General features: G+C 32.6%; 2 protein-coding genes across 3 annotated transcripts in view; one reads left to right on the top strand and one right to left on the bottom strand.

Annotated features, from left to right (window-relative positions):
- The first annotated feature begins 106 nt into the window (after positions 1-106).
- Positions 107-23,413, top strand: part of LOC117682840 (reelin) — a 46,469-nt gene continuing 23,162 nt past the window's right edge. The window contains exons 1-20 of one of the 2 annotated variants that reach the window (XM_066082552.1): positions 107-245; positions 3,979-4,163; positions 4,422-4,650; positions 4,869-4,939; positions 5,051-5,156; positions 5,296-5,392; positions 5,553-5,604; positions 6,085-6,184; positions 6,287-6,779; positions 7,556-7,707; positions 7,994-8,145; positions 8,384-8,496; positions 9,100-9,314; positions 9,522-9,650; positions 9,762-9,868; positions 10,015-10,078; positions 19,126-19,359; positions 19,696-19,851; positions 20,152-20,391; positions 20,649-20,948. In XM_066082552.1, coding sequence (XP_065938624.1) covers positions 202-245; positions 3,979-4,163; positions 4,422-4,650; positions 4,869-4,939; positions 5,051-5,156; positions 5,296-5,392; positions 5,553-5,604; positions 6,085-6,184; positions 6,287-6,779; positions 7,556-7,707; positions 7,994-8,145; positions 8,384-8,496; positions 9,100-9,314; positions 9,522-9,650; positions 9,762-9,868; positions 10,015-10,078; positions 19,126-19,359; positions 19,696-19,851; positions 20,152-20,391; positions 20,649-20,948 — 3,239 coding nt within the window. In that variant the 5' untranslated portion in view covers positions 107-201. The remainder of the gene's footprint in view (positions 246-3,978; positions 4,164-4,421; positions 4,651-4,868; positions 4,940-5,050; positions 5,157-5,295; positions 5,393-5,552; positions 5,605-6,084; positions 6,185-6,286; positions 6,780-7,555; positions 7,708-7,993; positions 8,146-8,383; positions 8,497-9,099; positions 9,315-9,521; positions 9,651-9,761; positions 9,869-10,014; positions 10,079-19,125; positions 19,360-19,695; positions 19,852-20,151; positions 20,392-20,648; positions 20,949-23,413) is intronic. The other variant, XM_066082551.1, reaches the window with a different exon arrangement.
- Positions 10,555-13,641, bottom strand: LOC105317552 (uncharacterized). The gene is made up of 5 exons (XM_011414219.4): positions 13,495-13,641; positions 13,133-13,168; positions 12,824-12,996; positions 11,056-11,326; positions 10,555-10,871 (listed from the first exon to the last, which is right to left on the bottom strand). The coding sequence occupies exons 1-5, from the start codon at positions 13,550-13,552 to the stop codon at positions 10,663-10,665; spliced, it is 747 nt and encodes a 248-aa protein (XP_011412521.2). The 5' UTR covers positions 13,553-13,641; the 3' UTR covers positions 10,555-10,662.

The following is a 23,413-nucleotide window of genomic DNA, read 5'->3' on the forward strand; positions in this document are numbered from 1 at the left end:
GAAAACGGTCACTTTAAAGTACAAAAAAGAAGTTAAATAACCTATTGGCACGGGTTGTTTTGAGTGCCACACACTTGTATACGTCAAAACGATTGGTGAAAAAAAAGTGTCATACCAAATTACTCCCAAGTCCTGTTATTAGTTGAGCGTTTTCTTTTATATCAGTCAATGACTTGAACTAGCAAAATTGAGAGATTAAGAATGAGACATGATTCTGATAAATCAATGGAAAGTATGATTCTGAGGTATGTAGGCATGCAATAGTCGACCATGTGATGCTTATCTTTGAAACAAAGGTTATATTTTGGTAAAATCTGTTATTTCCGATTTATTTTTACGATTTTGCATTTTTAAATATATTAAATTTCACAAACACTGGTCTGCTTAATTCTTAAAAGAAAACGCGGCTTTCGTTGTCAAATATTTTTATTCTTTTATCGAGGTACTCGTACTCAAAATAATGAAAAAAAATTCTTTTTTACATGTATTTTTAAAACATAAGTAAAAAGTACATTATAATTAATGGCAAATTAAGGTTTATACCTTGAAGAACACAATATTGGTCAAATTCTTTTTTTTTAATGTTTTTATTATCTACAGTGATTAAGGAATGCATTTCTGATTATCGAATTAAATTTGAGGGTCATTCGTTGAGTTATAAGAAAGACACAGGACTCGCAATCCGTAATCATTTAAACAAAGATCGCGCCCTGTTTTTGTTTACATAGATTCAGTATACCAGTGAAAATCTTTTTCAGGTTGATTTGTCGATCTTATTCATTTAAAGCATAAATAAACAGTTCCTAACGTTAAACACATTCATTTTAATTTTACTACAACATTCAAAATTTAGACATAAGTTTGCTTGCGTATCAAAGTTGTAATTTTTGCAACTCGCTTTTAACTCAACAAATGACACTCACATTTTGGTTGCCTATTATATTGCCTTACTGAAGCATCGTAAACATTAATACCTGAAAAATAATTTTGACCAAAATCTTGACCATGCCCTTTAAAGAATTGCTACACGTTGTCATTGTATAGATTAGGTAAAAATATAGTCAGATATTATTATGAATTATTTCCTTTTGAGAGTGGATTTGCAGTTCTGCGACTTGCATCTACATGCACTTATTCCATTGTGCAATCGCGCGAATGATTAAATTTTATTAATCTCGCAGATTTATAAACTTTCTGAAATGTTATTTCTACATGACTTATTCAATTATATATGATGTTCAAATATCTTTAGTGATGCCGAACATTTCAAAGTTTAAAAACAGAAAGTATTTTTTTTATACATAAATTTTTCTAAAATCTACTACTACACCACCAAAACATTTTAAAGACCCATTTTCTCTGTCAAGTCAATCAATTGAAATGAGCGGACTTCTTAATGTCTTAAACTTGTTTTTTTCTGTTTTTTTAAGGGGAGGGGGTAGGAATCATTCTTTTCCTCAGTTTTAAAACCAGATTGCTTGATGTGGTATTTCTAATGCTTAGATGCAATGTATAAGGCAGTTATCGAGTGACAAGCGAAAGACTTAGCAAAAGGGTTCTCATTTAAATGCGTTTAATATTTTAATTTTTACAGTAGAAACACTTTTTCCTTTTCCGACTTTTTTTTGAAAGTTTATTATGACCTCTAAAAATTCTCAAGTTTAGTACAGTACATAGTCATTACTTAAAGTCTTGAAACATATTTTTAGAAATGTGATGCTTAACATTACAAATAATTGTGAACTTGGTATGAACCTTTGTTGCAAATTCAAAACTCGCATTAACATTTGGTTTGTTATAAGATACATTTGGTTTTTATAATATATTGCAAAAGTCAGCGTTCTTAACATAAAGAGTGGAAACATTACTAGGGGGGGGGGGGGGTAACAAGTATCCACTAATGATAAAAAGATGTACATGTATTATGGGGTAAAATCCTGACCAATACATATCATATTTTCTTGAACAAACTGCCTTGCCGTTGATTTGTGATACATCCACTAAGGATATGAAATAAAAACACAAAATAAGTGCATCGCTGACCATTAATGATATATATTTTTTATTTCATCAGTGGATGGACTTTAACCATATATCACAGTTATGCATAGATTAGTATTGATTTTCACACCCCTGTTTTTCTGTTGACTAAAAGGAGTATCATAATGATAGATTAATATACAGTACTTTTGCAAACATAACTGTACAATTATTGGTTGACATCCATTCACTAATGCAATAAAATGATCAGCTATTTCCAAATTTTTGCGTTTTTCTCATATTATTAGTAAATATAAATTTTAGCCATTTAATAGTTATATAATTTAAAAAAAAATGTATCTTAAAAGGGGCATGATCATGATTTTGGTCATTTTGTTTTGGTTTAAATTGCTTCAGTGTAAAGCATTCCTTATAGCGTGTCAATTGTCAAGATTTAATCGAAATACAGAGCTCACAGTTCTTACTTTTTTTTAAACAAATCTAAAGTCATGTTTTTGTTTGCTTTTAGACTTTTGACAAGAAAATTCCAAGTATGAACCTAAAATGAATAAGACAAACGCTAGAAACTATTTATGTACATAATAAATTAGCAGATAGAACCTATTGAAAAAGAACTTTACAGGTATATTGAACCAATGTTAATATAACAAAAACACGAGCCTTGTTAACATAACAAAGAATTGCTTATACGACTGACACTCACATTTGGTTGATCATTGGAAATGTATTACGTAAGCGCTGTAAACAATAAATATTTTAAGAAAATAACAAAATTACGACCAAGTCCCTTTAAAGGGGCATGGTCACGATTTTGGTCAAATTTTATTTTCTGTTTTTATTATTTATAATGATTTAGGAATGCATTTCTAATGGTCAAATGAAATTTGGGTGCTAGTCGATGCAGTTCTAAGCAAGATACAGGGCTAATAATTCTTCGTCATGTAAACAAGGCTCGTGCCCTGTTTATGTTTACATAGGTTCAATATACCAATAAATAATCTTTTTCAAACTGATTTGTCTATCTTTTTATTCATTTTAAGCATAAATAAACAGTTACTAACGATTTACATATTCATTTGAGGTCTAAAGCTGGAATTTTCACCTCAACCTTAATCGAAAAAAATAATTTTTGACCAAAATCCTGACCATGCCCTTTAATGGACGGATAGATAGTTTGTTAATGATAAAATAAGTTCATTAGCTTAGTTGTCAGGTTTCTGTCAACTAAGGCAACTTTATGTCATGGATACAGTATCATTAAGAGGTTACAAAATTCCTAGCTAACAGCTTATTTCCCTTTTAATGTCGGATTTCTTTTAGTGCTTTAAATAATCATACACATAGTATAAATCTCTTTTACTTTCCATGAAAGTGAAAATAATCCGTAAACTGTAGGCTTTTTTAATTTGAAAAGTGTTTATCCTTCGCAGCAACAATTGGGAGAAATAGGTGATACTTTAAACAAATTTAAAAGCATATACATGTACAGGCACGTAGCATCGTTTTTGAAAGTGGTGGGGCCAGACTCATCCCAAAAATCTAAACAAGCCCCCCCCCCCCCCCCCCCCCCAAATTAATCTTTTCCAAAATCTTCAAGACCAAGAAAACTGCGATTTTTTAAACATGTCACTAGCATTATCTCAAAACAAACTTCAACAGGGTCTTGAATCATAATCTAAAAGAAGAATAAACAATGGATCCTGCTGATTTTTATTTTTTTATCACAAAAAAGGAAGGTCAATAAACCAACTAGTTCAATTTGCAAATGTACTTATAATAGTATTTAAAAAAAATGATTTTATTGAAAACATCTGCTGGATATTATGTATATATTTATATATACATTTTATAAGAACTGAATGCATTACTCTAAGAAATCACCAAATAAACGTTTGCATAGTTATGCTATTTATATTTCTAAAATAGAACAAAAAATTTCAAAGACATATTAAGTAAATAATATACATTTGGTTAAAGATTACTACTGGTGGTATTGAGCTTAGACCTGACGTTTACCTACCAACCTTATGTGGCCCCGTTCTTCTTTATGTGTAACTTCCATGGCAACGTAAACGAACTGGGAATTGATAACGGAGAGGTAGCCCTCAGTGTGTCCATCGAAGGCAATCCGGAACTTTACAGGCCGGGAAAACTTTATAATGGTGAGTACTGAAATGTGAAGGTTTACAAAAATAAAAGCCAACCAATCATGTTAGGATTTACTTTTGATGATATAATATTGCCATGTTTTCATGTCTAAATTATTTAATCATACCTGTTACGTATAAAATTTTAACACATAAAAACTGTAGCGAATTTTTTTACGCACGTATCAAACATGGTAAATTATTATTGAATGATAATCGAACAAAGACAAAGGCTAATTTAGTTACTTAAATATTTTACTCTTATTCTTTCAGTTACAATCACTTCCTCCGTGAATTTTGATGGGTTTTTCTTGACGGGACTGTACACATTAACGTCAGAAGCCAGGGCGAGAATGCAAGGACTGGGCTTCTTTGACAACAGAGGAGCAGGGAACAACCTGATGTGTTCCATCGTCCACTCCCAGGTCAACCCTGAACCTCAGCACCGCCTGACCTTCACCTGGATGGCTCCGGCCAGCGGGACAGGATGTGTTAGTTTCCTGTAAGAATCGGGTTTATATAAAAAGTTAAACTTTTGATGAAAACAATGTTTTGAACCTTGTTATATTTACTTTAAAAACAACATCTCATTTTGTTACTTAACATTATTTTGTAATTTTTAGGTTCTTTTATTAGAGAGATAAGAATTAAATTCAAATACATAAACAAAGAAGAAATGTTAACATTAACATAATTCAATGTTGATCTTTATTACTATAGAGCTACAGGAACTCTTCGAAACCAGTTGTTATTTAAAGATACAACGGTGTTACAGATGTGTGAAGAAGGAGGTAATCATGGCAATTTAAATGTATTTTTTGTGATTAAATTAAAACGGTCTTTATGAAAGTAGGAATTATTACATGTATATATCAGTAGTACTTTCTGTTGTTATCTCTAAGCTCCCACTACATCACCTCTGAGACCGGAACTTGCAATTCTCCATGGTAATGGAATAATCATGAGAGATGACTTTGATTCTTCCCCTGACGTCAACATCCTCGTTTGGTAGATATTTCTTTTTACATCACTAATCACTTCGCAGATAACGAGGACAATTTATTTCAACTTACTTAATTATCTTTGTGAAGATGAAATGTAATTTTTCTTCTGCCAATGTTTATGTTCTTTATTTTTTGAAATCTAGGAATGAAGTTGCAGGAGCAAACATAAGTAGTGATTGTGGTCACGTGATGTATGGTGACTCCAGTTGGTTATGTCAGCGATACGGCCAAAGAAAATTGGTAAGTATCTTGTATTATAACAGAAAATTCAATGCATAAACCAATAGGAATTATGATAAAAAAAATATGCAACGATAAAAATGTTAAAAATAATGAACAAATGAAAAATATTGTGAGGGTAGTTGTTACTTACCAGTTTTCTTGATCTCTTTTTTTTCAGGTAACCGTTCCCATGAACACATCGACGGCATCCATAATACAGTTTGCTCTGTGTATGAAGAATTTTATTTTATAAGCTTTGTTTAACCATAGCTACATTTATGTTAATCCATAATTTTTTTACCTGTAGGATTTTATTCATAAAATATGTTAAGCCACAATGAGATCTTCCTTTGAACACTTTAAATCATAAAATATATTAAACCTATTTGTGTTTTATTGAAAATTTCCTTTCTGAAAAATGATTACCTAAAGCTTTGTATGTTTTGATAGTTCCAATAACGTGTACGAAAAAATTGGTAGACCAAATCTGTATTAATTTTATTTCATAAGATTATCAACAGGTATAAATAATCATATCTTTCTTAGAACAACCTTATTTTTAAGTTTTATTCAGTTTCAGAATAAATTACTTTTCTCACAAAATCAATTTATCTTTGAAATTAGTATAGTTATAATATATGTAAATATGTTATATAAATACAAATTGTAAGTCGATAATAAATGTACTTCCATTTGATTTTAATGTAAAGCCGCTGGAAGATGTGAAGTCCATAATTCTGCAGACAATGAAATCACAGTGTCCTACGGACTGCAGGGGTGTACAGTGTGGACGGCCATAGACTCAATCAGGTACACGCGGTACTAATAACAAACAAAAACGTTTTTTGAAGGAAACTAAAGTTCACCATAAAAGTTGAGTTAACATACAAAGCGACACGTGGTTACTTTTAGATTGCCGTCGTCGCTCACAGAAGTCCATCTTGTGTATCTACCCAAAGAAGCTAGAGCTGAGGGAGTCTGTCTTAAATGGGAACAGATGTCCAACACAACAACAACTACAGAAACTATACCAGTGACAACAGAACCAATGACAACAGAACCAATGACAACAGAATCAACGACATCAGAATCAACGACATCAGAATCAACGACAACTGAATCAACGACAACTGAATCAACGACAACAAAGCCAACGACAACAGAACCAATGACATACCCACCAACAACAACACAGATTCTAACAACAACGGAAAAACTGACTACAACTACTGAACTGTGGTTCCGATGGGACATCGCTGACGAGGGACAGCCAGACTTTAATAGTTGTTGGGGAATTGACAATGTGCTTGTTGTCAATACTGCAGAGCGACCCACTCGCTTGGTTGAAAACTTTGATCCAATCGATCCTAGCAATTGGCTTTTCTTCCCAGGAGGAAATATAAGGGTAAGTTATGTATATTAAAGCTGCTTGGTCCGATTTTTTTGTAATTACCGTATCAAATTTTTTTCCATACAAATCATTTATATGAAAAAGTTATGGACTTTCTCCTATTTACACCAGCAGAATCAGTCTCCTTTCTAAGTAAGAAATATTCAAAGTAAATAAAAATAATTTTTCTTGGGCAAACAAGAACAAACCAAAATGCATCACGGGAATGTTTAGAAAAGGAAACCGCTTGGTTTCGTCCCCCGAATGATTGGGGTTATTCAACCCGCATGCTATGCATCGATTGTAAAGAAAGCAGTCTTAGGAAATATTAGCGAACAAAACGTACACATGTTTATTTGTAATTTGTCTGATCATTTCGACCTTTATTTAAAGCGATGTCAAAGTCGTAATACAACCATACCCGTCTCATCGTCAGGGGTGAAATTTAACATGAGACGAAATAACGCGGTACCTTTTTATGTCGTTTGTTTTGTTAGCAAGTTTTGTACGTATATTTCTTCATTGAAATTTGGCATAATTGACGGGTAAAACTACTGCAATGTCTATTATTATACATATACTAAGCATAGCCATCGTTTAAAAGCGTGCATAAAATTTGATATAAAATCGGACCAAGCAGCTTAAATAAATTTTACGAGACTTTTTTTCAGTAATGGTAAAGCACTTTTTTTCATATTGAGAAATCACAAAATTTCAAAGCTCTCTTGGGTAATTTTTTTTCATGACTACAAGATATAAAGAAAATACTTGCTTATGCATTTTTTTACCAGCAAAAATGTCGGTCAGAAGAAAACTCCATGTTTTTCAATATGGAGAATCAGACATTAAATTACGTGGTATCACGTGACCTAGATTTATCCGTACCTGACGTCACACCAGACTTAATGTTGGAAGAACAGTTCGAATCAAAGCGCCAACCAGGGTAAAGAATCACCGTCTAACAGCTATTAAACGCTCAAAATAATTAAATGAATATTATTGTTAAAATCATTTTAATTTTCTGTAACAGATGAAAGATGTTGCAAGTCAAACACTTTAAGATTTGAATTTAAAAAACTGATGTCTTTTGCAAAGCATACTGTTTGTATTGAGAACTTTTATTAAGAATTTCATTTGACTTTGAAACAACTTGGTGCTTTAAACCACCTTTGCCCAGTTTATTTTGGTCAGCTTTTATAATAATTTGGTTTGGTGTTTTTGTTTGGTAGCTGGGATATCAGTGGCGGACGTGTAGATGTTATCTGTGGCGTTTTGTACCATGCCAACTCCATGGTATTTGACGGAGCTGGTGCTAGACGAGCGTGTACTCCATACTTAGATACCAGATTGGCGGGAAATCTCAGGTTTTATTTCGGGTTCGGTAAGTCGAAAATAAAACTGTGGTATAGTACAATATATCTTATATATTTATGATTTTTGAACAAATAAGGCGGGGTTTTTCTGAAGATAAAGGTTTGTCACAAAATTTGACAAAATATAAAACTAATTGTTTTTGTGAATCAATCATTATATTTTTTTTACTTGTAAACTTAGTGAATTCATGATGAATGAATGACCGAATTAAATCATTTTAAACATTTCATTTAATTGGTTGACAGGGAGTGGGCGTTGCCAAGCCCTTGACACATGGGAGAGCAATGTTTACGTTTATATAGAGGATAGTCATGCACACAAACCAGTACTACTCAATCTAACAAGTGAAGACTACAAGGTGATATTTTGGATATATCCATTAAAAATAAGAGGTTTTGTAGCTTGGGTCAAGCAGAATTAATCTAAAACTGTTACATATGCAAAGAGGTTGGAGTAAATTTTGGTTTCATCAGTATTCCTTGAAAATCAGTTTCCTTTGATGTTTCTCCTGAGTTGATCCACGAGATTAAATATGCATTGAAGTGCAGTTTTCGAGGAGAAAACACATTATATTGATAGGATCCTCGTCCATGTTATTTACGTATCCTTGAGATGTGAAAACAAAATGCCCATAAATATTAATAAAACAACATTTGAAAAATTATGTAAACAATTGATGATTAATCTTTTTAACCAGCTATTAAATTATTTTCAATGTATGATTTCCTTCTTAAAGAGATTATATGTGGTTAACTAATTACACTTGTACTCTGTATTAAACTTTGACATATGACATTTTAAGCCATTAACTAACAGTTAATGAAATAAAAGTCAGAACATTTAGCTTTAAAATTGAGCATTTTCCTACATGATCTTACAGAGCACGTAAATATAACTTTTAAATTACCACGATCGTCGAATCCCACTTGGAAAAGTCAATTTGAACATCTCTTTTCAAAAGGAATCTAGGCTTTTATCTTTGCCTATCAATGGTCACCAACGACAATCAAAGGCTCGTATTTGTTGGGAGCAAAAGCACCATCGCGGAGTTGATCTCGATGTGTGGGCGATTGATGGTGTGCAGGTTCTGCCTCACTTTCCTCGGAGGTCTGGGGTGACCAAAATGGTCCAGTTTGACCTGACATTGAATTGTGGAACGAACACAAGTCGGAATGAGTAAGAACAGCAAAAAAAGAGAAACTCATGTTGTAATTTAGCTTAAATTTAATATACATTGTATTCAGAAAGGTTTAATTTAAAACCTTTGTAAAATGGACTACTTAATTAAATAACGGAAGTTGATTCAAAATTACTGTAACAGAATACATCTTGTTGAATTTATATTACAATATGTAGATAAAATTGGCGACGTTATCATTTCAGCGTTGATTTGCAAGCTTCCACTGATTTTGGAAAATCATGGTTCACTGTTCATGAGCCTTGTATTGGTAGTAATTGTGGAGGAAAACACCAGCCTGTGACGTCAGAATACGAAAGCGAGGACTTCATAAAGTAGGACTAAACTTTTATATTTTTTTTACGCTGGATTGTGTAAACGAACTTGATTTTTTTATTGAATAATCTGTTTATTAGTTTTATTAACCAAATAAATAATTTGTATAGTTGGAAAAGAGTTACCTCTCCTTTGCCGTTTGTTGCTCTGGTACCACATGTTAGATTTCGATGGAGTGGAAAAAATCAACAGAAACCAAATTGGGCTCTTGATAATGGTAAACCATAGCATAAGTTAATATCTTATACCAAATAATGCAGTTCATAGACAGCAAAGGTTTTCAATTTGCTAAAATCTATAAAAGATAATCAGAGCATATTGTTAACTTTCATCAATGTGAATTTTCCGCCCTTATTTTTTAAGTATTTATTGGGGACTGTGAGGCCGGTTGCCATGGGAATGGTCAATGTACAAGAACAGGATGCAGGTAAGGATGATTATAATTCTTATATTTCATTGCAGCATCATATTGTTTGTTCTTGTAAAAGAAGACTTGCATGTATATGGAATAATTTTTGGCGTTGGAATTTTTATGACAATTTTCAAATGTAATTCATAAAACTGAGTCTAAAACGGGTTACTCAAAATCCTCGGGCAGGTTTATCCTTAGCGTTGCTGAATTGTATTAACAATATTCTGCCGTTGTATAGTGTTCTCGTACATTATGTTTATTAATTATAGAATACACATGGATTGTTTTCAGTTCTTGATCTGTTAATTGCTCTGTTACATAAAATGAGGATTGAAAATACTTGATCAAAATTTTCCTATCAATAAAATGTCGAAAAATGACAACTTATACAATATTGTATCCTTTTTACTAATAACCACTTGTTTTTTCATTTGTTAGAACAAGTTTAAACCGTGCTAGCTATCACCCAAGATAAAAAAAACAATTCAAAAGGAAATAAAGCATTTTTAATGGTCAAGAGATAACACAGATAGGTTAGAGATTGAATAAGTCCATTTTAGAGATTCATAAAACAACCGAGAAAAAGAAGTAGAGACATATTACGGGGGAGCGCCCACAGCTTGAGTAAAGGGGGAGACACATGTGGTACTGAACTCGTTCCAGACTAGGCCAGAGGGACATGCCAAGACGTAGGCATTTCCGGCTATGTCGCATTGGATAAACTTGGCTGGGTCGGGATGAGAGTGGAATTGGGTGTTTCCAGTAGTAACGACTGAGTTTTTGCAAGGGTTGGTGGTCACTCCAGATCCTGAAACAAAAAGGAAAACATTGATAAGGGAAACAAGCATAAGTTGAGATAGCTCAAGACATAGAAAAAGTAAATTAACGAACTAGTTAATGTAATTGATAACTAGTCTGTAACCTCGAAGGAAGATCTGGAAAATATACTGTTAAAAATAAACTTGCTTGTGAACGAAGACATTATATCATACCTCCCAGGCTTGCAGTATTGGGGGTAGGTGTCGGTTGTCCCGCCTGGAAAGAGTAGACACAAGACAGACGGCTTTCGTCCCAGGCTAATAAGGAGGGACAGGTCAGCACATTGGCGTTACCATTGAGGTCACACTCAATGAACTTGTGCTTATCTCCGGTGACTGCGAAGTAGATGATACCTTTGGCGAGGTTTTCTGGCGTGCATGGGTTAGAGGTCAGAGAGACGGACCCTCCAATTTGTCCACTACCTTGGCCACCGGGAATGTAGTTCTGCAATAAAATAAAGATAGTGAGTCGTTAGCTAAAGTAGACGTTTTCAGGAACATTTACATCAGTCTATGAGCTGCTGACTAACGTATACGTTTGACTATGTCACCTTTTAAATATAATTCAAAGTTAACGTGACATAATAAAGCAAAGTCAATGTTAATTATGGCCCCGCAAGGATTTGTGGGAGCCCTATAATAATCACTCTGTCTGTCCGTCTGTCTGTCTGTCCGTCTGTCACTCTTCCGTCCACAGATTTTTCTGTTTTTTTCTAATAACTTTTTTTATGGTTGCCCAATCAAATTTGATTCTCTATGTCTTCTGGTTTGGAGCTGGGGTGGTGGGGTAGATTCCTTAACTATGCATAAGAATGAATGGGCAAAGAGAGATAACTGCTAAGAATGTTACCATTGTATACTTGGAAGGCTGTGCAATATTTGTCCTTTGGGATTAATTAACCTTCCACAGGAAGAAAATCCTAAGCTTTATCTTTATCTGTCACATTGAGATTAATTACTGCACTGCCTGTGTCTGCAAATGAACTTTGTTTTGAAGTTAAGGCCAATTTTGAATGATGTGTAGTATTGTGTACATTCTTTGAAATATGGATTTAAAATATAATATTCATACTTTATTTTGGTTAAAATACCGTACACAATGATTTATGATAATTTTATTGAATTCTAAAATCAAGATATATATTAATATATCCTTTTTACTATTTTATTTTTTAATTATTTATTTTATTTTTTTCTGCCTTAATGCTGTTAATTTTAACAGGTAATCAGATAATAACCCCATTCTGTCATTTCTGAAAAAAAATCTTATTGTAAATTTAGAAGAAAAGGATGAGAGCGCAGAACAATTAATCCCATGTGATTAATTATCTTGCCTGCTGCAGAAAATTGAGAGCCTTATCTCTATCTGTCATATGAAGATTAATGAACACCTTTATCTGCAACTGATGTTTGTTTTAAAGTTGAGGTCAACCCTGGGTGATACAATGTATTTGCATTCACTGAAGGCTTGCATTTTATAAAACACCTGTTTAAATCTTTTTAAATACACATTTAATTTAGTTTTTTTATAAGACATGAGGTTATCTCTGTTTTATGCAGATACAAGGTTACTATTTAGAGTTTTTGGACATTCAGGAATTATCTTGAAATTTTAAAGAAGATTCAATGTTAATATAAAGAGGATGGAATTCAAAGTTTTTTTCACTTCTCTATATTAATTGTCATAGCGGGACCCTTCCTGACTGGTCAGTTTTCTAGTTTTATGTAATCTTTATTTCTTCTTGACCATGAAGTCGTGTAACGTTATTGTGAATTTAAACAACCACTAGTTTGTGATGACTCAAACGTTAGATTTCATTTTTAAGACTTAACTTCCGAAAACAAAAACAAGCATATTACATTGAGTTATGTCTTCATAATGAGTGTATTAATGATGTTTCGAGTGAAAAAATTGTCTTGCATTAACATTAAGTTTTCTCACCTGAGATACACATGACACGGTGGCTTTGTTATACAGCTTTCCATGTGGACACTGAATGATATACATTTCCCCAACGGCATTGCACTGAATAAACTTGGTGTTGTCATTGGGGTGAGGGAAGAACACCTGGGTATTCGTCTTGCTGGTACTGCAAGGGTTAGGTGCTTGGAAGTCTGGGAAATAAGACGGGAATCTCATGATCAATTGAACAAAAATGAAATCACACACAATTGTGAACTGGTGATATTAAAAGAAAACATTTTGGAAGAATATCATATGGAATAAGAAGAGAGATGTTAGAAAACTTACTGCAATGTTCGTTTGATGGAACCAGCTGTCTCTTTGCTAAAGAAATAAGAAAACCAATTTGAGGTCAAAGATATTGCTGAAGAAGGCACACTTTCCAATAAGTTTAAAGTTGTTAATTTAAAAGTACGAAAAGGGATTTTCAAGTAACTTTTCTGTAGGTCATATAATATTATTTAATTTGAATTAAAAGACTGAATAAAGTTGCATAATCATAAAAAAATGATGGTTTTCAATTAACTATTTTTGCATGCATAATGTAGTATTAGCTAACTTTATAAAAACTACAAATGCCACATATACGGCAACAAAAAAGAAAGGAAAAAGACAATGGCGGTTTTCAAAGAACTATTGTTTTAACTTACCTCTTTCCGGAGCAGCACAAGCGATTCCAACAACGGCCAGCAGACAGAAAACCTTCATTGTGTTCTTGGATGGATCTCCCCGAAGCAGTGACTGTCTCGTAAAGATATGGCCTTTTATATTGTTCGGGGATGACCCGCCAGATAACAAACGTCACCAGTTCTGGTGAAGAACATCTCAAAAGTCTAAAACAAGTTTTAAACTATTTTTTCCCAAAGGAAATAAAAAATGAAACTTTTAAAAGAAATTGGTAATAAAATACATGTATTTGAGATTGGATGGAATGATTTATTTTTGACGTCGTCGTGTCGATCAGTAACTACCGCCAGATGAGCAGACAAATTGAATAACGCGCGTTAGCACGTTATCATAATTTGTCTGCTCAACTGAAGGCAGTTATTGACACGAAGACGTCAACAATTAATAATTTAATGCTTACATGTACATTCCCTTACTGGTGAAATCAATTATTTACTTAAATAAATCGTTATAAATTGCAGATCACGGAGGGAGTAATTTAGTAACGGCAAGAACAGCTGTTTTTAAAACCGGTTTAAACTGGTTATTACAATGACTGTTGAGTTGAGATCGACGAGCATGAAAATATAAGCTATGAAGATTTACTCTTGAAATTTTGCTTTTAACTATAAAGTCAACTTTTTTGCGAATAATTGTAAAACGTGGTGTTTTGACAACATTTATGAATATATTTTTTAACCGATAACAAAGAAATCACTGTCTGAGAACTACTTATGTAAATTGCATGTAAATTCATACGCTGTGATTAGTTGTTGCATTTAGAGGAATTTAAAGATAACAGAATTTAATGGAAAAACACAGTAGACTGTAAATATACATGTTTGTTTTAAAAAAAAAATAATAAAAAATATGAACGTGAATACCTATAGATTGTTCAACACAACAATATTTTATTTATGGATTAACAAAAGGTCTTTTTTAAAATATGGTACTGTGGTTTCATTAATTTTCGTGGGTATCAATTTTCGTGGATTTTCTGAAAACCACAGTTTCAAGGATACGTAATTTCGTGGCCAATGATCCTATCAATACAAAATGTTAGTTGAAATTGAACTTCAATGAACATTAAATTTCGTGGATCAACTTAACAACGAAATCCACGAAAATTGGTATTCAACGAAAATTGATGAAACCACAGTATCACAAAACAAAGACCGACACCGGCTTTAAATGATTTTGTATGACTTATTGTAGTTTTTCAGCGAAATTGGAAAAATTGATTTGGTGTAAAAAAAAAAAGTTGTTTTATAGCATAAAATTTTGTCTCGATTGATGCGTAATATGCGTAAAATTTCTTTTTAATTTAAAAAATAGTTATAAAAATAAAAGTTGTTTTTCTTTTCTTATATCTATGGACAGAATCTAAAAAATAATAAATACATGTAGTGAAATAAAGTACTTGTGAATCAATGATATATAACAAAGAAACTAAAACGAAATTCAAAATAATAGAACATTTGCAAATTGACAAATTTAAGCCTATCAGGATTTTGATCCGGTTCACAATTATTTAAAATTTTTATTAAAACAATAAAGTTTATTCTGATAAATTGATAGGCATCATTAGATAAAACAGGAACAACATTTTTTATCGATAAACAACATGCATGTTTTTTTGCAAAATTGTGAAATGATTTCAAACTTTATATAATATTTTATTTGGGTTTGTTTAATTTAAATTGAAATCGATTCGAATTCAAAATTTTCCATTTTTTTTGGAATTTTATAATTTCGTTTCAATTTCCTGTTAAAATGATTACATAGCATTTGTTTAATGTTAGTGATATTTGATTTGCTGATTTTTTCCAAAGCTTTAATTATCTACATATCTTGAGTTTTATTTTGATATTTAAAAACATAATTATCATAACATTTAAATTGCCGATTTTGACAACGTTTATAGTTAATTGTATTGTGCATTAAATGACAACACATTTCAGCTAAACAAAGTCTGCAGCAAAAACGATGTGTCGTGTTGTTATTAAAAACTATAAAAAAAAATATCAAAAAAAATATTGAAAGCCAAAATTGGTCTCGATTTTGTAAAATCATATTTCAAAATGATTCTTTTGTGTCGAGCCACATTGATAAGATATTTAATCAACTGAAATGTTTCAATAATTTAAGTATATCAATGAATTGGACATGGTATATAGTAATAAAACAAATGGTGTATTTTACATTTATCGTCCAATGAGGCAAAAATTTATATTAAAAAAAATCACATCGTACGTTTTTCCACTCTTTTGAGACAAACCCTCGCCGCTCTTGTCTTGACATGATGTTAAGTTACGAACTGCAAACAATTTTACCGACCAAAAAACCATCGGGAAGAAAACAATTGAAGAGAGATAACGGCGGCATATACAAAGTAATTAAGTGGTTTATCGCTCAACACCTTGTGTTTGGGGGAGTCGTTTTATCGGGAAAGCTTTGTTGATGAGCTATATTTGTTTAAGGTGTATTTGACATCAGTGGTTAATGTACCCTTTTTGGACGTGGCCGTTTGATTAAACAGAGTCAAAGTCTTTGTTTTGAGGGAAACAGTCTCAATTACGGATATACTTCTTTCAAAGAGAGACGGTTTAAGAGTTTGATTAAACTAAATGACAAAATTTCCCGTAAAGGATAAAAAATATGTATAGGTTGTCATTTATTTGTGCATTATTGTATGCATTTTAGTTTTTGATGTGTCTAAATATTATTTTGAAATTTTACTGCATGTAGTTAAATAATAATCAATTTTTTTGTTAATAGAATGATTTGAATCATTCGACTAGATAAAGTAATCGTTTGATAATCAATTGATAAATGATAGTTTTATACATTGTCACTGAATCGGACTTTCATGAATGTTTAGCATGAATATGCATGTATGCTTATAATAATTGATCAATTTGGATAAAACCTACTTTGATTAAATTAAGTCAACATTAGGAAAAAATCTTCTAATATCCACACGTGTTTCAGTATATAAAATTTTCTTTTTAATTTAATGTCTTTTTATTAGCTCACCTGAGCCAAAGGCTCAAGTGAGCTTTTCTGATCACAATTTGTCCGTTGTCTGTCGTTGTCGTTGTCGTCGTCGTCGTTGTTGTAAACTTTTCACATTTTCATCTTCTTCTCAAGAACCACTGGGCAGATTTCAACCAAATTTGGCACACAGCAACACTAGGTAAAGGGGATTCAAGTTTGTTCAAATGAAGGGCCACGCCCTCTTTAAAGGGGAGATAATTGAGAATTATTGAAAATTTGTTGGTATTTTTCAAAAATCTTCTTCTCAAAAACTATTCGGCCTGAAAAGCTTAAACTTGTGTGGAGGCATCCTCAGGTAGTGTAGATTAAAGTTTGTTCAAAATTTAAATCTCAGGTAGTGTAGATTCAAGTTTGTTCAAATCATGGTACCAGGGGTAGGGTAGGGCCACAATTGGGGGATCAAGTTTTACATAGGAATATATAGAGAAATTCTTTAAAAATCTTCTTCTCAAAAACTATCAGGCCAGATAAGCTCAAATTAAAATGATAGCATCCTCAGATAGTGTAGATTCAAATTTGTTCAAATCATGGTCCCCGGGGGTAGGGTAGGGCCACAATTGAGGGATCAAGTTTTACAAAGGAATATATAGAGAAAATCTTTAAAAATCTTCTTCTCAAAAACTGTAAGGCCAGAAAAGCTCAAATTAAAATGGAAGCATACTCAGGTAGTGTAGATTCAAGTTTGTTTAAATCATGGTCCCTGTGGTTAGGGTGGGGCCACAATTGGGGGATAAATTTTCATATAGGAATATATAGAGAAAATCTTTAAAAAAATTCTTTTAAAAACTATTTGGCCAAGAAAGCTCAAATTGGCGTGTAACCATCCTCAAATAATGTAGTTTCAAGTTTGTTCAAATCATGGTCCCACGGGACCACAATGGGGGATAAATTTTTATATATAGAGAAAATCTTTAAAAATCTTCTTCTCAAAACTATTAAGCAAGGAAAGCCCAAATTTGTGTGGAAGCATCCCCAGATCATATAGATTCAAGTTTGGTTAAATAATAGTCCAGAGGTAGGGTGAGGCCACAATGGGGGATGAATTTTTACATAAGGAAAATATAAAGAAAATCTTTAAAAATCTTCTTTTTAAAGACTATTTGGCCAGAAAAGCTTACACTTGTGTAGAGGCATCCTCGAGTAGTGTAAATTCAAGTTTGCAAAATTACAGTCCTTAGTGGTAGGGCAAGGCCGGGATGGCGGTTTCAAATTTTACTTAGGAATATATAGAGAAAATTTTTGAAAATATTCTGGAAAAGTTTTCGTTCCAAAACTCAGTACTTTGTGTGAAAGCACAGGTTTATGCAGATATAAGTTTGATGATACCATGACTCCCTAGAGAAAAGTGGGGCCACGAAATGGGGGGGGGGTATATAGGAATAGGGAAAAATCTTCTTACAGGTACAACAACAAAAGGGGCTTGGTATTTACCAAAAAAATTAAGACAATTGTTGCTCAGGTGAGCGATGTGGCCCCTGGGCCTTTTGTTTGAGTAAACCAGAATCATACCTCTCAAACTAAACTAGGACCAGTTAAGTTTAATTTAGAGCCTTTAATGTTTGTTCATATAAAATTTTTAAAGACTCACATAGAGTGTAGAAAACTAAAATATGAGGTGCTATATCTCATAAATGAACCTTTGTTAGAAGCAGAATTCATCCTTATTTTTCATAATAATAGCCATATATATTTGTATGATATATATGAATTAAGATTGATTTCGTTTTTCGACATTGGACTTGTGATTTTGATTATAGTTGTTTTAAGTATCCAAATTTTGATTTGATTGTATTGTTAATGTGCTAGCATTAAATTTTCAATAGTGTACATGTACTCATAACTTATAGATGCGATTTGGGTTATACTAGATTAAAGCAATCGTTATTTATTTTGATCTGCTTACATTGTTGATAGGTAAACATTCTTTGATGGTTAATTAATGAACATGTAATTAGCAACACTGTACATCTGACCAAAATATATGATTTTAGTTTGATTTGATTAACTAAACCTCGTTTTTTTTATCTGCATACATTGTAAATGTGTAAACATTTAATGTTTCACACTGTACATCTGACCCACAGATGTATATTGGGTTGTACTTGATTGATGTAATCGTTATTAATTTTTGATCTGCATATATTGTTAATGGGTAAACATTTCATTATCAACACTGTACATCTAAATTACAGATTTGATTTTGGTATCATTGGATATATTAAATCCTTTTTTTATTTGCATGTATTTTTGATTGGTAAATGTTTAATGATCAACACTATACATCTGACCTACAGATGTGTTTTTTGTTTCATTGAATTAATTTAATCCAGTTTTCATCTGCATACATGTACTATTAATGGGTAAACATTTAATGTTCCACACTGTACATCTGACCCTTAGATGTATGTTGGCTTGTACTGGATTCATGTAATCGTTATTAATTTTTTATCAGCTTGTGTTGTTGATGAGTACACATTCTTGTATGGTTAATGAGTAAATATTCTTGTATCGTTGAATGGTAAACACTTTATGATCAACACTGAACATCTGACCCACAGGTGTGACTTTGGCTATACTGGGTTGACATGTGACCTACCGGTCGTTCCCCATCTGACCACTATGATGGAACAGTTCGTAGACGACTCGAGCTTGAACACCAACAATGCCCTACATATTAAAGGCGCTTCTTTGAGCTTTAGATGCGGAGTTCTGTCCTCTGGAAAATCCCTGGTGTTCGAAAAGGACGGTCCTCGGCGATTGGTGACCACGGATTTGAATACAACTGATGACAGGTACGATAGATTTATGTTGAGTTTGTTGTATATGTATATCTCTTTAGTGCCATTTTCATTCGATCAACTATTAGAAGTAAATCTTTGAATGTTTCAATTTTAACGAATTTAATCAGCAAAACCTTTTATAAAATATTCTGAGTGATTTACCTTTCATTCATTTCTTATTCTCAATATGGTTTTTTTTATATTTGTCATTCTCATCAACCTGGATGTAACAATTGCAGGGTTTCATCCAACCGCCCACTGTCATCTTTTGTGAATTAAAAAAAATAAATACGAAATTTGTGCTGTCTTAAGAATGATCTGTCAAAAAGAATGTGTTTTTTTTCTCAGGTATCTACAGTTCTTTATCAGAATTGGAAGCAATTCTATGACCTCCCAATGTCCTCCTCCAAGGCAACAGCGTGAATCCGTGATGCTAGATTTTTCTTGTGATGGGGGATTATCTTGGGAACTCATCAAAATTTTTGACGACATCCGTGAACCACAGTAATTTTATTTCAATCTCTTTTTACATTTTGTCGAATGTGATTGATTAATTTCAATAGTATAAATCAGGTAATACAAGATCACTTGTTGTAGATTGCAATGATTATTAAACACGTTTGAATAAGTAAACACACCTCTAAACACCTTATTTTGATTGTATTAGAATAGATCATTTTGGCTAATCGAAACACTCATTGACACATCGGCGGTTTTTTGCTCCAGGAATTATAAGCTGATTTTGATATATAAAACACAAAAATATTTTTTTTTCAAACTTTATTATTGATGTTCGTTTTCAAGATCAGACATCGTAATGTTGCCGGACGAGGCGCGAGGTCCGGCCTGCAGGTTCCGGTGGTGGCAACCATTCCACTCAGGTGAAGGTCGAGATCTCTGGGCCATTGACGGAATAAGCATTAACAACCACCTGTTTAATACGATCAACCTGGACATGGCGAACTATCAGAACGATACCAGACATGTTGTGGCCAATCTTGGAACTTTATCTCAAAGTTACTGCGGCAGCAGGCCTAGTATGAGGTTGGTGTGAACAATTCAATTATACAGTTTTGAAATTATGAGAGTGGTCGAGTTTAGTTTGTTTCAAAATATTAATAGCGAAATTCAAACTGATGGATTTTAAATCAAAATTTATTTCCTCTTTATCCAATTTATTGAATTCATTTGCTTTTCTAATCTCTTAAAAATTGCACGGTACATAGACTATCAATAAAACATTTTGATTGTCAAAAAAAAATTGAGTCTCAAGTTAACATACATTGTAATTTTTTTTGCAGTTTTATTGAGCCCTATCAGTCTAGAGAAATGCGGTATATTGAAACAAAACCCGTTCACGCTGGGCCAACATACATCGTACAATTTGAGCTAGTCATGGCATGTCGGAACATGTACTCGATGAACCGTGCTAACTTATTATATTTGGAATATTCAACGGACCATGGACTCAGTTGGCGATTGGTTGAGGAGCCATGTTTCCCGCCCACTACCTGTCAATCATACACAGAGGGCACCGTATATCAACCGTCAAAATTTCAAAAATGGCGCCAAGTCACTGTGCCAATGCCGCCATCATCTTGGTGAGTTAAAAAAATAAGAATAGTTATTAAAAATGTCCCCAACTTAAACAGACAATAAAGGACGACATTTACAATTAATTTGCTGTGCATTATTTGTTGGTTTTAGCGTTGTTGTGGCACATAGATATCGTTTTTTAAGAAAACATATTTAAACATGCATACCTGTGGATAAGCAAACAATGCAGCAAAACAAAAAAAGACATAAAAAAAAGATAGTTTCGAAACTGTCAATTGTTTTCCCACGTTTATCTCGTGTTTTTACGAGACCTGGTAATACTATTGATAGTAATAATAATCTTTTCCGAGTCATTGTCAAATAAACTAGTGTGTTGATAACGCAAGTTCTTTTCAAAATTTGACATTACGCGGTTATGTAACGATCCTTTGGCATTACATAATATTTGAAGTATTCATAAGCTTTTTTATCAGCCTATTTATCGCCGAAAAGTGTTTTGAAGCAGAAGTTTCCAGATAGATCAGAATATTTACAACAAGTGCATTTCGCGTTACTTTTTGGGGTTTTTTTTAAGAGGATAACGTTCCTGCAAGAAAATATAGATCTTATTAAAATTCTTTAATAGAGGCAATTTTTATTTACTTTAATATATTTGTATAAATTGCTTTGGTAATAGAGGTTCACTACGGATGTCCGTTATCTGCTGTTCATTTTATAAGACACCGGTAATGGATAACAAATGATGAAGACTTCAAGGAAACACAACCATCCAAACAACAAAATTGAATAATTTCAATTAACAAAACAACTTAAACTTCAGTACAATATTTTATTATTTTTTCAAAGATCTATTGCAACTGAAACAGAATCTATCAATTTTTACACAAATTACATAGAAATGCCTGATACAGTACACATTATTGATATCATACAGTAGAAATCATCAGTCACAGTTTAAAATTTTAAATTACATGTATGATTAAACAAGATGTTGTAAGATATGAAGAAAAAATGATGTTTATTTTTTTTTTTAACCAATGGGTGTGATTTTCAACTGATGAAAGCATCCATTTAATGAAACATATATAATAACAACAAATAACAGCTCAAAAAACTAAGAATTTCACAGACGTACAAAATTTGATTTCTACATACTTTACTTACCTTTACAAAGCCTAGCTTATACAACCTAAGAATTTCACAGACTTTTCCAAAGCATACAACATATGATTTCTACATATTTATTTACCTTTTCCAAACACTTTGCGTAATGATGTATTAAGTTGACGATTTGTTGTCAGAAAAACTAGTGTATTGATAAAAAAGTTAGATGTTCCAAGATAAAGAGCAAAGCTATGGATTTGTAGCGGTACCTTTTCTTTTTTGGGGTCCACATTGGATAATACAAAATACGGAATGTTGATGCTCGAAAAAATCGTAATTATCAGCAATATTGACCTCATCAGTTGCCTTTGATCAATTTGACGCTGAGAGTTGTTCCTCTGTTCCTCAGTGGTAACCCGAAATCTACTTGATAAAGCTTTCCTTGCGATTTCAATGTAACAAAACGAAAAGACCGGAAACGTTATCAAAAATGTTAATATACCCACAAAATGTTTGTAGCTGTCATCGGATTTCATCGGCGTGCAATTTAATGTTACCCTGTTGAATGTGAATCTGCTCCATAATCCAGTAGCAGGAGGGATGTTTAGTAGTTGTGGGATAATCCAGGAGAGGATTAAGATAATCCTTGTATTTCTGACACTGTATATTACATCATATTTCCTGAAATGCACAATTAGTATGTAGTGATTCAAGGAAATCAGAAGCATACTGTACAAACACGTCCCGCTCAAACTGAAAACAATAAATCCTAAAATGGAACAGATATCATCATAGCTTGAGGTCTCCAGGAATGTCGGTAATATGTAAACAGGTAAACCAACAGCCGACATCAAAAAATTGCTAACAAACAAATTCAACACAAATGCAAACGATTTTTGTGAGTACAATCCTCCTTTTACCACAGCAATTATACCAACACTATTCAAGATTGCACCCACGGTAGCAAGTGAAATAATCATTGTCTTGTGAGAAGTGAAGTCGAAAGAAATTTCAGTCATATTTTTAAGATCTTCCGTTTTCATTGCCACTCTTTTTAAGTTGAATGTTTTCTTGGAAATGCCAAATCTTCGTCACCTTTCCTCAAACTTTACTTACGTTGGAATGTTCAAATATTTCCGATGAGATATGATTTTATTGAAATTGCAATTGCTCTAAGACTTATATACATGCATGAATGAAACTGCCGGAAACCTAGTAGCTGATTACAAAGAAATAAATGAATTAAATTACATATCTAGGAGTGCCGATAAAACAGGGTTTGGATGGATAGCAATTTTACTTCATATCATCATCCGTGTATCTCAAAAGTTAAAGGATTTTCCCCCTCAAATTGGACTTATCGACTAGTTAAATACTAGTCTGATACTAATGAGAATCGTCAGAT

This window comes from Magallana gigas, chromosome 4 (assembly GCF_963853765.1).
Source record: "Magallana gigas chromosome 4, xbMagGiga1.1, whole genome shotgun sequence".
NCBI classification, from domain to species: domain Eukaryota; kingdom Metazoa; phylum Mollusca; class Bivalvia; order Ostreida; family Ostreidae; genus Magallana; species Magallana gigas.